Genomic DNA, 16889 nt, shown 5'->3' with positions numbered 1-16889 from the left:
TTAGTTAACCGGATCGTCATGTGCAACTCGCCCAGGTTAAAATGCAGCTTCAGTGCACCTTTCAGCTTGTTCACAGTCCTGGCTTAAGACTTTAACTTCTGCCCTTTCTCCCAGTGATGTAGTAATAATCTCTTGTATAGTTGAGCTGTTAATCGTGGGGTCCTCCTTCAACTCGAGTATATGTATGAAATTGTGTATATGTGTGTATGGATGTATATATGTATTACAATGCGTATATGTATGTAGGTATTTGTATATGTATGTGTGTATGAATGTATGTGTATAATTTTATGTATACATGTGTGTATCTATGTATGTATATATGCACAGAAAAAAATATTTTGTAATTTTGAATTTGTTTTCATGCACATATTTGGAGCATGAATATAAATGTAAAATTGCGTTCCACCACAAATACACACAAACTATCGTACTTTCTTCGACAAATTTCATTATAGTTTTACACGTTGATTGAAGATTACAGTTGCATTAAACTGGATACCAATGCACTTTAATGTATTTTTAATCTAATATTGCTGTAAAATAAATGACATGTAATATTACACGAACGAAAGTGTAAAATCATACGCTTTTTGATGTTCCCATTAATTGTCAATCAAATTTTTAATTCAAGCTTTGTATGTTTACATTCGTATTGATTTACATGTCGTTCAAATTTCATTATTTTGTTATGTGTGTTTGTGTGTATGTGTATATGTGTGTATATGTACATATAAATGTTCAAAAATGGTTGCATTATACACGGGATTGTTTTGTAGTGCACACATATAATCTATTAATGTGAAAAACTGATACTTCTGAATAGAAGTCAGATCTTCCTCCAATTTCAGCCCCTTGGAGATCTCCAATGGAACAACTTACACAAGTCCAACAGGCAGTGACACCATACTAAGAGAAACGAAAGCGCTGAGGAAAACACGGAGTCTATCGGTTTTTTTATTATGTCCCCTTTTCTTTCTTAAATAAGCAGGAATTCAAGAAATGTGGATGAGAGTCAAAGGAAACGTAAATGGGAGATAGAAATGAAGGTAAAAAATTGCAAAAATGGTAAGTGTTTTAGTACACATTTGTTATGTTATATATACAAATTGAACCAATATACTAAATACGTGTCGATTTCCTGCTTAAATGGAATCGAAAGTCTTACTGTAATGTTACAATCCAATTGATACAAACATTACAGTAAGGCGGGGCTAGTTGATGGAACGATGACCTCGGAACATGTCTGGCACTGTACACGAAATGGGTCATCGGAAAGTCAATTGAGCTAACACCTTCCTAAATCCGTGAACCAAGTTATTTGCATGAATGTTTAAATACATGCAAACATCTTTTTTCTGTAAATCACTACCAGCTAGTGGGAGATAGGATGGTTAACACACACACACACACATCTTATTCGACGTAATGGAAACAATTACCTCTAAACGAGAGATCAACGTGCTCGCCGCCCTGTCATTGAACTGATTTCGGAAAGTACACGCACTCCGAATAAGATAGGCAAACACACAGAGATAAGTAGCTGCAATAAGCAAAACAAAACAAGATCACTCACCTCCAGCTTGATCGAGTAGTCATCGATCAGCTTTTCCTGCTGCTTCTTCAGTTCCTCGTTTTTCTCCAGCAGCGCTTTGCCGAGTTCGGCCGCCAGCAGCAGGTCGGCCTCCTTCTGGTGCAGCTGGGCCCAGACGTCCTTGTCGGAGATCTGGCCACTGTCGGGCGGCCGCGTCTCCATGTCGATGATGTAGTCCTCGAGTGTCGGCTTGGACCTGCTGTGCTTATCCATACAAATGGCGCACGTTTATCGGAGGGGGGGGAGGTAGATAGGAAACCAATGTTTGAGCCTCGGCAACTGTGATGATGCTGATAGAGGGATGGTTCTTAGATTTAGAAGGTCGGGCTTGCTTGGATGATTTTGGTTTTGGGTTTAACTGAAGGAACGTCACTGCAAATGGTTAAAATGAAATGGGTGTTGAAAGTGTATTAGTTTCGAGGTATGGATGTTTCTAACGCGGTCTGTTAATTTTATCGCAATTCAATTAGCTCGGGTCGGGTCGGACTTTTCAGGGGTTTTTTTCACGCTCTCGGCGTCGTCGTCAAGCGATTCGGTTATGTCAGCACCACTCGCGGAGTTCAATTTTCGAAATCGGCACCGTCAATTTGTCTCGCAACACTTTTTCCCGCCCGCACTGATTCATTGTTTGGCTGTTTTCAGATCACCACCGTTTCGTTTTTCTTTCCTCACGATAAAAGGGAAATGCACGGCACTCCGAGGTTAAACAATGCGAGCATCACCGATTTTCTCCATTGTCTTACGGCCACGGCTCTCAACATCAACGCTTTCTTCCTTCGTTTTCCTACCTATATATTGGTAATTAATTCTAATTTAACACTTCTACTGCATCAGATTTGAATTACTTTCCGGATTCCGTCCGTTGGCCGTTTGCGGCCGGCTTAAACCACCACCGCCGACGGCGGATATTGTTTCATTATTCATACGAGAAATGAAAACCTGCGCAGCAAATAAAACAAAGTTTCCCCGCTGAAGAAGAGCACAAATTTACCATGAATAATTTATGAGTCATATTTTCATCTGCCTAAGCTCTATTATCGTCAATTTTTCAGCGCATCGTGTAGGTTATGTTAGGTAAGGTTAGCACACAGATGAGCTGATACTTCGTTTTCCATTACATACTGTTTTGTTTCCATCAGGGAAAATTGCGACTTGTGTTGCATTTTGCGGCCGACAAGAAACCCGCACACAGTAGGCCGCCGTCGTTGCACGGGTGAATTTACAAATCATCTCTCAACCTCCTCGATCCGCAAGCGCGCAAAAACTTGATTGCAGCTCTGATTTTTGCGATACATTGTTCCTTTCGGTTTGAAAAATGCTACGCTAGCGCGTTTTTCTATACCTCGTCGGTGGTTTCCCCGCGAAGCGTCGTCGTCGGGTGAAATTTTAAGCCCACCGGTTTCGGTGGGCGGGGTGGGTGCCTTAAAACAGGTGATGGGAAAAAGGTACCTACATGTTGTTGAACATTGTTGTACATTCGGTTCCCCTTAGCTGCGAATACAAAACATCGCGCATCGGTGCTACCACCCGATGGGCGAAAGTTTGAATTAAATGGAGTTTAATGTAAAAAGCCGCTGCATAACTACCTATCATCCGAAAACACTGCACGAATTGCGTTATATTGCATTTGGCAACAATCGGGAAGTTTGCACGGCTGCAGCGTTGCCTAGCAGTGCGTTGTTGTTTTGTGTGTGTTCACACGTTTGACGCTCCAATTGTTTGCTGTGTGGCAGCAACTTTTGTTTTTGGCATTTCAACTAAGCGATTTAGTGTTTTAATTCGTTCGGTGTTGTTGAAATTTGACACGTACAGAGACTCAATCCGTTTGTTTTTGAAACCAAGCAACCAATGTTCAACAGTAATTTTTGAAAAATGAAATCTGAACTTAACATGAGTGATTTGTAATGAATCGGAAAAATGAACGAATTACAAGCATTGCAATACAATATAATGAACTCATTTAAAGGATGAAAAGGAAAAACGACCGCATCTAAAATTGCGGGGTGTCGACCATTCCAGAAAATAAAAATATGCAAATTTAAATCATATTTTTATTTTTTGTTAAAATTTACAACCACCATTACCCTTTCCTTTTTTGTTGAATTTCAACACGATTTTTACCTTTCTCATGTAGAAAGATCATGCTATCGCTCGGAATTTATTTATTGACAAAAGCCCGAATAATCTCACCCAAGAGATTAGGCTGGAACAATTTCAACAATATTATATTCAAATGGAAGGTGGAAGGCGAAATTTATTTGGATCGGAGATCTTGTTCCGGAGTATCGGGTCGAATAGTGCGGCCACGCATCAAATCCTCAGAAACCTCTTCACTATCTAATTGACGCCAAAATTAATAGAATATTTCTAAATTGCTGTGAAATGTGATTCTGGCTCACTGACACCTAATTAAACCCTCCTCAGTAACTGCTGTCGAAGTAATTGAGGATCGGAGGTCTGGCTCCGGAGTAATGAGTAAAAGAGTGCGTTAATGCTAGTAGTACTGTCAGCGAATATGCTGCAATTAATATGAAGCTTAGTATCTGTAAGGGTGCTTACAGAGTGGCGGCGAGAAGCTGAGCTGGGGCTGGAACTGACATTAGAGTTCGAGATGCGAGAAACCTGCTTACTGCAAACCAAAGGAAGGATGTCAGAGTGAAAGCGGAGCGGATTGGCGCCGACTGCCTGCTTTTACTCTGACAGGCTCCATTTGATATGCTGCGAGCAGGTTTCTCGCATCTCGTATCATACTGTCAGTACAAGCGCCTGCTCAGCTTCTCGGCCACTCTGTAAGCACTCTAAGACAATCTAACTTGTAAGTCATGTATATCACAATGCCCCGAAGAAGATTTCGGGTGTAAAAAATTCCTCATAGACATGTACGAAAAACGTCGTATAACTTTCCACTGACACAAACTCGAGCAGCAGGTGCTTCAGTTCGATATCACAAAGTTCTTTCGTGAATTAGGAGGATCACATCACAATTTTTACTGACCCGCAGGCTTACCACACGCTTGCATTACTATCCTTTGACTTGTCTATCACTTTAATATATCTACCGCAATTTCTATCTCTGCCTTCGTATTCTTTAATTTTTCACTATGCACCGGGCTCTAGGCTCTCTAAACTCTCCTGAAAAGACCCAACTTCCGACTTCCCGTTTCAAAACATTAATTGTACTCGGTCGGACCATATCTAAGCTTCTTTTGGATCAAAGTATTCTAAGTATTTTGAAAGAACTGACGCAGACATATTCAACAGTGACAGATATCCTGAAAGTTTGTCCAGATAAGCTCAGAATTGTGATATTCTGTGTAAAGTAAGTAAATGATGTTAGTGACAACAAAGCTTATATGAAGAACTACCGCGTCTATATGTCCGCTCATAAAGTTAAGATCGACGGTGAGGTCTAATTCGAGTTTGTGCATGGATCTACTGAAGTACGAAGTTGGCTATTTCAAGGTCCTTTTGCTTCATTGAGTGAATGTTTTTGAATGAGTATCGCACTAGATAGGATAAAATTTTGTGTCTCACGACAAATCACTCACTCACTCACCACGACAAATCGTTATGCTCTCTTGGAAGAGTAGTCCTCTGACAATTTCCAGAATTCATTTCATGTTTATTAGGGCATCGCAAAAAAAAATTTTTTTTAATTCTTAAAGCCCCCTCCTCCTCGCATATTGTGACAAATGTCAAAGTCAGCTCAGATGCCAAATTTCACATCATTTGGACAATTCTAGACTCTCGCCCACTTCGATCGAAATTTTTGAAATTGGTGCTATGGGAAAATATGGAGGAATGCTATAACTTTTGAAGTACCAATCAGAAAATTACAATTTATACCTCTTTTTAAAGAAAATAATCTAAGTACTTGAATGGAGATATTTCCGTTCCCAGAAAAATATGGGAAAGTGGGGTACTGGTTCATTTTGACCCCAAAATTTTTAATAATTTTTCTGCTCCGTGATGCAAATCATACATATTTTGCAGTTTTTCCAATGTGAAAAAATCTCATAAATCGAACGGAACATGTTTGACTTTCGTCCGAATACTAGAAGATGGGGTTATAGGGCCTTTCATCATTCATATTAAATTTTATCATTTCCTCGTACATATATCTCTATTATTCTTCACTCAATTTCAATAAATTGTACCTTGTTGAACGTGAAAAATCCGTAGGATCAAAATAAAAATAGATTCGTTACCGGTAAAATTCAGAAAAATTAAATTATTTGACATATAGTCTTGATTTCACATTTTTATAATAAAATCGCACATATTAACTCCATTTAACAACAAAATTCTTTTTTAATTTACTACTTCTAGTGTAAAATACGCATAGGGATCACATGAGAAAAGTTTCACTCCTGGAAGTATAGGGGAAGTTGAGGTATTAGGACATTTAATGGAAAACAATGTGAATTGTAGAGTTATTGTCAAAAATTTTTATATTTCTGAATTTTATCACTAACGAATCTATTTTTGTTGTATTCCTAAGAATTTTCAACGTTCAACAAGTTACATTTCATAACAATTGATTGAAGAATAATAGAAATATATGCACGAGAAAATGATAAAATTTAACCCTCCGGCACGCGTGCCGTTTTATTTTGTGCAACACCTTCAGAAAATCTAGCAAAATTTTCTTTCAGCACCAGTGGCTGCTCATTCGGGAAGCCATTCACGCGAGTGCCGGAAGCTTAATATGTATGACAAAAGGCCCTATAACCCCAACTTCTCGTATTCGGACAAAGGTCAAAAAGGTTTCGTTCGATTTCTGAGATTTCTTCGAATTAGAAAAACTGCAAAATATGTATAGTTTGCATCACAGAGCAGAAACACTATTAAAAATAGGGAATTTTGGGGCCAAAATGACCCAGTACCCCACTTTCTCGTATTTTTCTAGAAACAAAAATATATCCATTCAAATATATTCAAAGGTTATATTCTTTGAAAAGAGGTATAAATTGTAATTTTCTGATTGCTACTTCAAAAGTTATGGCATTTCATATATTTTTCCTCCATATTTTCCCATAGTACCAATTTCAAAAATTTCAAGCGAAGTGGGCGGGACTCTACAATTGTCCAAATGATGTCAAATTTGGCATCTGAGCTTACTTTGACATTTGTAACAATATGAGAGGGGAGCCTTTGAGATTTAAAAAAAAATATTTTGCGATGTCCTGTGTGTCAAATATTCAGACCCATTTTTCTCCGAGATGTGGCTGGGCCGATTTGAAAAATATTATATTTAAAGGAAAGTTGCAATATGTAAGTGAGTTTTTTTTTTGGATTGGAGCTCTGGTTCCAGAGTGTTGGGGTGCGAAATAAACTGGTATCACCTTGATATCCGAATGACGCTAAAATAATAAAATATTTTCTAAATCACTGGAAATTGTGATTCTGGCTCACTGACACCCAATTAAACCCTCTTTATCAACTGCTGTCGAATTTAACGAGGATCGGAGTTCTGATTCCGGAGTAATGAGTAAAAGTGTGCGATTACATGAATTACATGAAAAAGTTTCAGTACTACAAATGCAATGCCAATCGACATAACAACACTTTGTAGTTTAAAAGACGTATAAATTAAATGACATTACATATTGCAATAAATCTCTAATTTTGCAACCTTTGGCAAATTACCCTACACAATCTAGATTTTGGCTAAATACTGATAGTATTTGAACCCATAAGCGGAGCACTTCTTTCTTATCTGATAGATCCTGTCCTGTAGACAGTGTGCTGCTGCGTGTCAAAATTCTACTTTTCTGGTGGTAAATCATTAGCTGCATTATCCACAATCGACCGTGTGCTGGTGTCTGTTGCAGTAAATGAATTTTCCTTAACGGTCGCGCAGGGTTTTTTCGTGTTTTGGCATCTCACTACAAAATTGGCATATGGGGTTCTGCCCTGGATATGTAACCAGCATTTTGTGAGTATATTGAACTCCATTGAATTGATTAGAAGAGTCAAGTAGGAGAAGATGGATTTCATCGGACGCATTTTCAACACACGAACACCGGTGGGAACACCTTAGAAGAAGTTTCTCCAACAGATACTATCTTTCCGTAATTTGATGCGAGTTATTAAATTACGGGAATTGATAAGTGGTGCGAGATCATGCAATCGTACCTCGATTAAATTATCATCCATATATACGAGAATACTGGCTTACTGCACCCAAAACGCGAACCGTATGAATTACATGCGAATAAGCATGATTTTAATGAGAATTTTGCATTGTAACTGGTATAATGCATAGAAAGCGATATTGGTCCACGAGTTCTAACCACTAGATAGGTTCTTAAATGTTAATAATGATTAATGATTATTTAAGCGCACTATACGCAGGAGAAAGTTACCTATATGGGAACACTGGGCTAACAAATTTCAACATTTGTCTGATAGAAGCCGTCCGCCAATCATTTCTGGCTTTCCTCATATCAACAGTACTTTCAGGTGTTATCATATAAGTATTTCGCAGTAAAAGTATTTAAGTTTAAAGTATCATAAACTATAAGGGCAGTGATGACATGGTTTTGCACTTTTGAGCAGCAGTGGCAGTTACTCATTTCAGTTTGTATTATTTCCCGAACATGCGAATCCAGCGCACACAGGTAACTGGCATCCCTATCTCTACATACAGAGTTTGACAATTAGGTTTTACACCAGGGGTGAGTCGCTTAGAACAATGTGCCATACACACTGTATCACTTACGGTAACAAGATATAAGATTACGATTCACAGTAATACACGATGATTTCACTCGCTACCACAATGTGTGGCACACTGGGGCACACTTCTGACAACTTAAAAACTGTCAACAAAGTGTAGTTAAATCATCATAGCAATTATTGCTTTTGTTTTACGGAACACCATGGCACATCGTGGCACATTGCGGCACAAGCTACCATGCTGTTTGTTTGTGAGCACAATTCTATTTGTGCTAAGCGACTCACCCCTTGGTTTTACACCAACCGACATAACCCCACAATATGAGCCGGATGAACTTTGTTTGACAATTCTCGGTGGTTTGTTTACATGGGAGTTACGTGAGATCGAATGTAATAGATGAGCACCCGTTGCACTCGCACTCACGCAATGGGCAAAGTAAGCAAACCACCGAGAATTGTCAAACATGAACTTCATTCATCATAAGTCCATTCGTGTCGTCATCTTGTAGAACTCAATAGGTAACATCGTTTTTCAACCGATCAATGGGAGTCAGTTTGACAACGTCAAAATCGCTTGAAATGTCATCAACAAATAGCAGTAGCAGTATACAATGCACACTTTCTCTAAATTGTTTTGGGTGTGGTATAATACTGGGGACCGTCTGGTGTAAAGTGCTCAAAACGAAAGGTATTTTGTTTTACGATTTTGAAGGCAAGGTAACAATAGATATTTTGTGTAATGTTACGATCGCTTTATATATTCATTGTGTACGAATAAAAAATATTTTCAGTCACACAGAGCCACAAATACGAGCGTTCCAAGAGTAGACGTGTAACCATTTTCAAGCCGAGGAGCGCCGCAGCGAACACGAAAACTCTCGATAAAATTGTCTCATATGGGAAATTCACTAAGTTTTGTAAAACTTAAACTTGTAGTTAGTCGATGAACCACAATATAATATAACCGAGTATTCTAAGCAACGAAATACCTTGTTCATCCAATGACGAAGCAGATAATTGGCAGGACCAGAGTCTAAAATAATCGATTATTCTCATTGATACATGAAACATGCAACGTATCAATATCTCTTTAGCACAGCCCTTGTCGATACATCGCACCTCTCCAATACACCAACATATGGTGTGCTACACTCTCTTCTCAATCGTGCGAGAGCAAGAGATTTTTTTTCGTTGTTTCATCACGTTTCTATTTCACTCAGCACTACATTCGTTTTCTAGTGAGACCGCCATATTTTAATCTCGTTTCAACGAAAATTTTATTCATCTTTTCCAATACTCAGTCACTGTTTGCTTATTTTCATTGATATCTAAAATTTCACCACGCGTAATCTGGTTTTCAAGCATCACATCATAGTTTAATATGGAAGATCAAATCGCTGGCTCCTCCAGGCAAAATGTAGAACAGGAACGGAAGGGGAAACGGACTCTTACGGAAATCGCTGAAGAATTAATCGGCCGAGAAACGGGACAAGCAATATGTCAAATAGATCCAAACAGCAGATGTGCATATGTTCAAAGAACGTATGACATCGGAAATTTTATACGGCACTTCCGCGTTCGTCACTACGATCTGGCCATCTCAAACGGTTTGTTCAGAAATCCTCCTGCCAAAAAAGCTAGAATTGTCGCCAAGCGACCGGTAGCCATGGATAGGCAATTATTCATTGAATCTACTCTAAAAATGGTTACTTATCATTCACTTCCGTTATCGTGCTTAGAGTGGGAAGGGTTGAAGCAATTGTTAGACCCGCTTGCAAATTCAGTAGGTCTTACAATGAACCCGGCAAACATGAAATGCCACCTAGAGTCTGCTGCGCACAAAATTCGTACTGTGTTGGGGGACGAAATGAAACAAAAGTTGATCAGCATTAAGATCGATTCCGCATCAAAACATAACCGGCATATGTTGGGAATAAACTCTCAATACGCCATACGGGACCAAGTAGTTGTACGCACCCTGGGTAAGTTCATCGTGTAGTATAAAATTCGCAAAAAAAACTATAGATTTAGTATATAACTTAGTTCTGTATCAGTCAAAAAAAAGAAGACTGCTGCTTGTCAAAACAGTCCAAACTCGTCAGAACCATATTTATTGTATTCGAGCTGAATACGATAACTTGTAATGATTTTGTATTCAATGAGAACACTATCTTATAGGAGTACTTGAGATAAGCGAGCGCCAAACAGCAGAGTTCTTGAAAAAGAAAATTCTGGACACTATCCACAGCTATGGTTTATCTATAGACCAGATATTTTCGATAACCTGTGATAACGGAGCTAATATGGTAGCAGCAGTTAATCGCTTGAAAACGGATGTGGTAGCTTCATTTGCCGACGAGCTCGATGATAACGACGAAGAATGCGATTATTCGGAACAAACATCACTAACGGAAGGATAGACAAACGAATTCCAGCTTCGAGAGCAGTTGAACCTTGTGCGATGTGCAGTACACACATTGCAGTTGACAATTTTGAACGTTGTGAACAAAACCGACGAATCAGTAAAACGTGTTACAGAAGTAGCAAAGCGATGCAAGAATATTAAGTTCAAAACATATTTCGATTTTCACAATGCATCGTACCCCCCAGTATGGTGTGGAATTTTTATGATGATGGAGAGCTTTCACAGACAAGAACAATTTTTTAAGCAAATTGTTGATCAGTTTCCGGAACTAGGTATTTGTCTAATCTCAATGCTCTGTCTGATATTGATTTCAAGAGCTGTTCGTTTCAGATCTATCAACAAGTTGGGAATTTATTAAAAAATATGTTGAAGCGTTTAAACCACTCTTTGCTTGCACTAAGAAAATGCAGACAGCACATGTTTCATTTTCGGATTTTTATATTGAATGGTTGATGACCATTAATGAAGTCATGAAATTGAACAACAACCCGTTCACTCCAATGCTGACGGAAGCTTTAACAGCTCGGTTGTTTAATTTGCGGACATCAATGGCATTTAAAACGTCTTTGTACATTGATCCCCGCTTCAACTATTTGAATTCTACACTATTCAATCCAGATGATAAACAGGAAATTCAGGTATTTTTAAATTTTGTTATTTTTCCAGTCCATATTTGGCTGACGAATATCAAGTATCAACATCAAACAGAATTATTCAATCCCCTGTTTGTTTACAGAACTATATAATAGGCACCTGGAAACGAATAAGCCATCTCAAACCTATCGCTCAACAGCATGATACAACCGAAAAAAATATTGGTTCTGATATTGATGAGTTTGATTTATTTCTAACAGAAATGTTTGGGGGCACGGTAACGCATGGTACAGATACTGACTCGTTTGTTCAGCAGATAAAAGCATTAGATATTCAACCACGTCAAAATCACGGTTACAATGTCTGGCAACATTGGATCGACCGGAAAGACTCGCATCCGGAGCTATATTCGGTAGCGATGGTTGTACTAGCCGTACCGTCTAACCAAGTGAGTGTCGAAAGAGCATTCAGCGCGTTGGGACTTATTCTCACAAATCTTCGTACTGGACTGGGGGATGATACACTAGCTAATATACTGATGATCAAACTAAACAAAAAATTATTCGAGCAAACTATTCCAACACTTTATGTTTGGAATACAAGTGTATCCGATCCATGTTAGATTTATAACCGGTTAGAATAGGTTAACGGCACTGATAGATTCCAGAACATATGGACTGTAATTTGTTGAACTTAACATACTAAACAAATTCAAATAAAAATATTTTAATAAACATTGAAATTATTTTATTGAACTTAAAAGCGATGATCAATCTTGTTGCAATTCAAAAAACGCCTTGCCCTACTTGCATAAGCTCTTTTGTACTAAAAGTGCCGCACTAGTTGAGATATGCGTACGCCTAGAACAGAACCAAAAGATCATAAGTATTCACTGTTGTAACAAGAACATTACCTACTATCAAGCCAAATCCATTAACAAATTGTTTCACTCAGTCAAAGATAGTCAAATTGAAACGCTTTCATATTGTAGTTTTCTTTACAGCAACCTTGCAAAAACCTTTTCATAACTGCTCTATGAATCAATATTCTTTGGTTTGAGCCTTGCTAGCCTGTTCCAGGACAGTTGATTTTTGCGGTCATCGTCTGACAAGAGGTGGCACCATCAGTCGATGCAAATAACTTACTGGGCGAATTTTTCCATAACATTTTATTGGAAACGCGTACTCTGTTGTCATTTTCGGTGTTTCTTCCACTGCACTAAATTCATTAAAAAGCAGTTGAGTTACTCATTGCTTTGCTTTGAATGCGGTATTTTATACAATAAAAAAACCTACCTTTTTGCCGGCTGAAAATCCACTTCTAGTAGTTCCGGTTCCAGGACAAAGAATACCGGTCAAATAGATACTGCAGATGCATAATATGTTTATAATTATTGGTTCACCATAATACCTCTGGGAGCGCACACGCAAATTTGTCCACTCAAAATGACGTTTGATGTCGACACAAGTACGGCTATATTTTTTCAGGCACAAATACGTTTAAATTACCCAAACGTAAAATAGAAAACGTGCCATTTGAGCCAATATATTCTGATTCCTGATTCCTGAACGCAGAAGCAATGAAGAAGTACAGCAGAGGGCGGAATTAATTTGTACCAGGATTATTCTACTGGACCATGGATTGCATTTATTAGGCGTAAACTTAGAGTGCTAAATATTTTTACGATTTCAAAAGATTTAACTTCACGATACTCGGATGTTAAAGAGATCGTCAAAGTTAATAAAGATAAGATTCGCATTGTCGTTTCTAGTCTTCGACAAGCCATTCTAGATTGCTTCGTATAAGCTATTTACGCTTGAATGTAAAGTGTATAAACCTTCAAGGGACATTGAAATAGATGGTGTCGTAACAGAATCGAGTTTGACTGTCGATGGCTCAACTAAGTATAGCGCTGATCGTTTCTGACATACCACACTTAAGATGCAAAGATATTTGATTGCATGCAGTTGCCTTAAGTATCACACAAAGGAGCTAAAAGAATTTATCGAATGTCAGTCACTCGAAACGAAATGATTTTCGCTGGGTCTGCGATACCCAATTATGTCACTATCGATCAGATATGTCTCTCTGTCATGGATTGTCTTACTTGAAAACAGCCATAGCCAATCCACTTGCTCCGCTATTTTTAACAATAATGTTTTAATTTCTCTCAAACTTATAGAACCCGCCTCTGTCTATATAACTGAACTTGCAGCAGTTCATTACAGTTTGCAAATAATTGATACATTATCCCCGAGCCATTATTTTATCCTCACTGGTAATCTCAGCATAGTTGAAGCTCTACACTCAATGAGGGTTGATAATCACAATCCGTTCTCTTTGGGGAAGGTACGGGAATATTTGATTAAACTTAACAAGAAAATCTTTGTCAATTTAGCTTAGTGTGGGTTCCCGCCCATGGCGGTCAATGAGAAAGCTAACAATTTAACCAAGTTTGGTGCACCAGATGGTCAACTAGCTTTCAGTGAATTTTATATCGCTCTTCGTCAAAGAACGCTTACTAGTTGGCAAACACCTTGGGACAATGGAGAACTGGGACGGTGGCTATACTCAGTTATCCCTAAAAATTAACAAAGGTATGTTTCAAAGGGTTAGACGTGAGTCGGGATTTCATCTGTTTGATGTCTAGGCTCATGTACAATCATTATACTTGAGATGCACATCTCCACCGCATTGAACTCACATTCCGTATTGTGCTTGCGGAGAGGGTTACCACAACATTGAGCATGTTGTTTGGTCGTGCACTGAATATCGTGAAACCAGATCCCAATTAGTGGGTTCTTTACAAGTCCGCGGAAGACCAATCCATGTTCCTATTGGAGACATTCTGCCTCATTTTTTATAAACAGAATCTATCAAAATTTAATTACAGGTGGTGCTTCCCTCGCAGTGCTATAACCTGCTCAATTCTTACCTTCCAATGCTCAATATAATTCTGAAATATTTACAATAGTTCAATTGTGAGGAAAACGTAACCAAAGACAGTCTAATACTATGTTCACTCTATGAGTTAAAACGTGTTTTAACGCTATCTTTATGATGTTTTTCTTGTTACTAATTATTATAACGTGTTTTAACTCTGTAGTGTGAACGTAGTATAAATTGATAAGATTAATAAATATTCAATAATATAACAACAAAACGCAGAAATATAAAAATTTCATTTTCCGCAATCAACGTGAACTGTCCCTGACAGCACTGCTCTATCGGAATCCAATCAGACAAATTGCAAAAAAAACTTCAGTTCTAGCGCTGATCCTTGTAACCGTTAGTGCTCAAACGAAAAGCATTGGTCACATTTATTAGCCTTACTTGTATTTGTGAGCTAATCTGGCCCAAATCAAAAGTTATAGCTGTTTGAAAACGTTGTTCTGTATATACAACATGGGCAGGAAGGAGTTAACCATAAATCAGTCGACGCTTCTAGCGCATCAGCATTTCAGGGGTCGGCTTATCCACACAGATCAATTATACACGATATCTCGTGAGAAGTAATAAAGCTTTAAAATTCATAGTGAGAGTCATTGGCCGTTCTTTGAGTAATAAACGGTACGTCACGAGACCAATCTTAATAAAGTTCAAATTTCCGCGAACAACATCGCTTCCCAGAGACATAAAACACTAAAAACCAACAAAGCAGCAGACAAGATTTACAAACAATCAACAAAGTTTTGTTCCCAGGAAACTTCGTGACTAGTTTGAGGTCAATGTTTTGTTGACTTTTTCTTCAATCACAGACACACGTGAAAGAAATGATACATCAACAGCATTTCCGTATTAATGTTTTCGTTCTCGTCATGTCAAACAGCAAACGGTTTCCCGGCAACGGAACTGTTTGAATGGATTGTATTTAAATAATAGATGTACCAATTTTGCCATTTCCATTATTTCGTACTAATTTCATAGCAGCACTCACTAAATTACCATCTTTTGATGCGATCTTCAACTAACCGACTAGCACCACCACCATCGTCTTCGTGCAGCAAGAAGTAGGCGAACCATTCGTGCGTCGCCTAGCGACCGACCATGAATGTTCCATGTATGCCAACCGCTTCATACCAGAGAGGGCTCCGTCTGACCATATTGGGAAGTAAACTTCCTACCGAATCACCGCCGGCCGTCTGAGCGCGTGGATTACGATTCCTGCACCGCAAGCAATGTCAAGACCGTTCAGTCCAGGGTGTGTTATATTATATTTTTGAACGGTGCGTAACATAGCTGTTGTCTGCTCCGAAAAAGTGGATCCAGAGATCGCATGGCGTTATACATATAATGTGTGATGATCAAGCCTTTTAAATCTACTTTAGCCGCGCCGAAACGGTGCTCTGGTATGATCAAATTCGCACTCAACCGGCGTAATTTCGCGGAAGCGACCCGCGGCCACCGATGCAGATTCACGATAAGATCGAACGCAAAACTTTCCGTTTCCTCGCTCGGCGCGGGTTCGTTTTCCCCTCTAACAAGCGAACGTGAAGAAAACTCATCGTAATTACAGTGAATCATCTCCACGCACGCTTCGGCCATAGGTGATTGTAGCAGCTTACGCAATACACCATATGTAGGTACGAGTGTGTACCGGTGCCACTTCCTAGCGCCCAGTTGATCGTGACTTATGGTGGTCGAGTTTTTCTCGCGTGCTTCCTCGATATTAGATCACACCTCACGGCTACTTGGATGGTCATGCCCATCAAACTGCACCAAAAGCCCGACCAATCGGGCGGAAAATCACATGGTACACTCAGTTCGGTGGCGAGATGGAGCACCTCCACGCGCCGACCAACCGTGGTGATCTTCACTCTTCAGGGTTAGCCGTTGTTCGTCGGCCGTCTGGTTCAGCTTATGAGTCATTCATTACGGTCGTGTTCTTGAGATCATGGTTCAAATAGTTCAGTCTACGAGAAGCTGAGTGCGATGTGCGCTGGTAGTTGTGAGAACCGGAGAACTATCGGATTACTATCATACATCCAAATGTGCGATTATTGCTTTGTTCTCTCGTGCCAAAGCTTTGGGGTAGTATAATCTTCGCGTAGCCGTGCTGCGATCCGGCCTCATTGTGGTGATTCTGCGAGTCAACAACAGAGGGTCACTGACTCGCAGAGACATACCTAGAGAGCTTCGCTCTGGGTTTGAAATGATCGTTCCGGTTGTGGGCACAGTAATTTCCGTCATTTAGTTTTCGATGAAAATGATATGCTCCAAATGCGATCGCTCATTATGTGATATGTGCTGTGGTAGGGGCTAATGTGACAGATTATCAGAATGCTGGATAGTGGAAGTGGAAGTGGAAGCAAGGACTATATCTTTAGACTTCTCCAAATCAATTCATTTGTAATGTGATCATCAGAATGAAAGTTGAATTAATGCCTTACATACTAATCTTAACTTTCGCCGGTTTGTTTGCGCGGTGTAGTGCAATATGCTGCAGGCGTGTGAAACGCGCTTCTGCAACATTGATTTTAAAGAGAATGAGCTTGACAATAGGATTAGCACCTCTATTCATCCCACCCATTTGAACACATAAGTTAGTGCAGCCTACCCTAGTTTTATCATTTTTTCGCCTGCCTCATAGCATAT

General features: G+C 39.1%; 2 protein-coding genes across 5 annotated transcripts in view; one reads left to right on the top strand and one right to left on the bottom strand.

Annotated features, from left to right (window-relative positions):
* Nucleotides 1–16889, bottom strand: part of LOC131685648 (bicaudal D-related protein homolog) — a 149043-nt gene that overhangs the window by 97001 nt on the left and 35153 nt on the right. For 2 of the 4 annotated variants that reach the window (XM_058969513.1, XM_058969514.1), the window contains exon 2: nucleotides 1577–1966. In XM_058969513.1, coding sequence (XP_058825496.1) covers nucleotides 1577–1807 — 231 coding nt within the window. In that variant the 5' untranslated portion in view covers nucleotides 1808–1966. The remainder of the gene's footprint in view (nucleotides 1–1576; nucleotides 1967–16889) is intronic. The other 2 variants (XM_058969515.1, XM_058969517.1) reach the window with 2 other exon arrangements.
* Nucleotides 11047–11916, top strand: LOC131681060 (uncharacterized). The gene is made up of 2 exons (XM_058961765.1): nucleotides 11047–11338; nucleotides 11437–11916. The coding sequence occupies exons 1-2, from the start codon at nucleotides 11105–11107 to the stop codon at nucleotides 11914–11916; spliced, it is 714 nt and encodes a 237-aa protein (XP_058817748.1). The 5' UTR covers nucleotides 11047–11104.

This window comes from Topomyia yanbarensis, chromosome 2 (assembly GCF_030247195.1).
Source record: "Topomyia yanbarensis strain Yona2022 chromosome 2, ASM3024719v1, whole genome shotgun sequence".
Classification (NCBI taxonomy): Eukaryota; Metazoa; Arthropoda; class Insecta; order Diptera; family Culicidae; genus Topomyia; species Topomyia yanbarensis.
The sequence above is the reverse complement of the archived record's forward strand: the minus strand, read 5'-3'. Positions and strand labels throughout refer to the sequence as shown.

What these genes read in the sequence shown, in the direction of transcription:
- LOC131681060 (XM_058961765.1), top strand. Translation starts at nt 11,105, where the DNA reads ATGCAGACAGCACATGTTTCATTTTCGGATTTTTATATTGAATGGTTG. An exon ending in ATGATAAACAGGAAATTCAG is followed by an intron (nt 11,339 to 11,436) that starts GTATTTTTAAAT and finishes GTTTGTTTACAG; the next exon opens with AACTATATAATAGGCACCTG.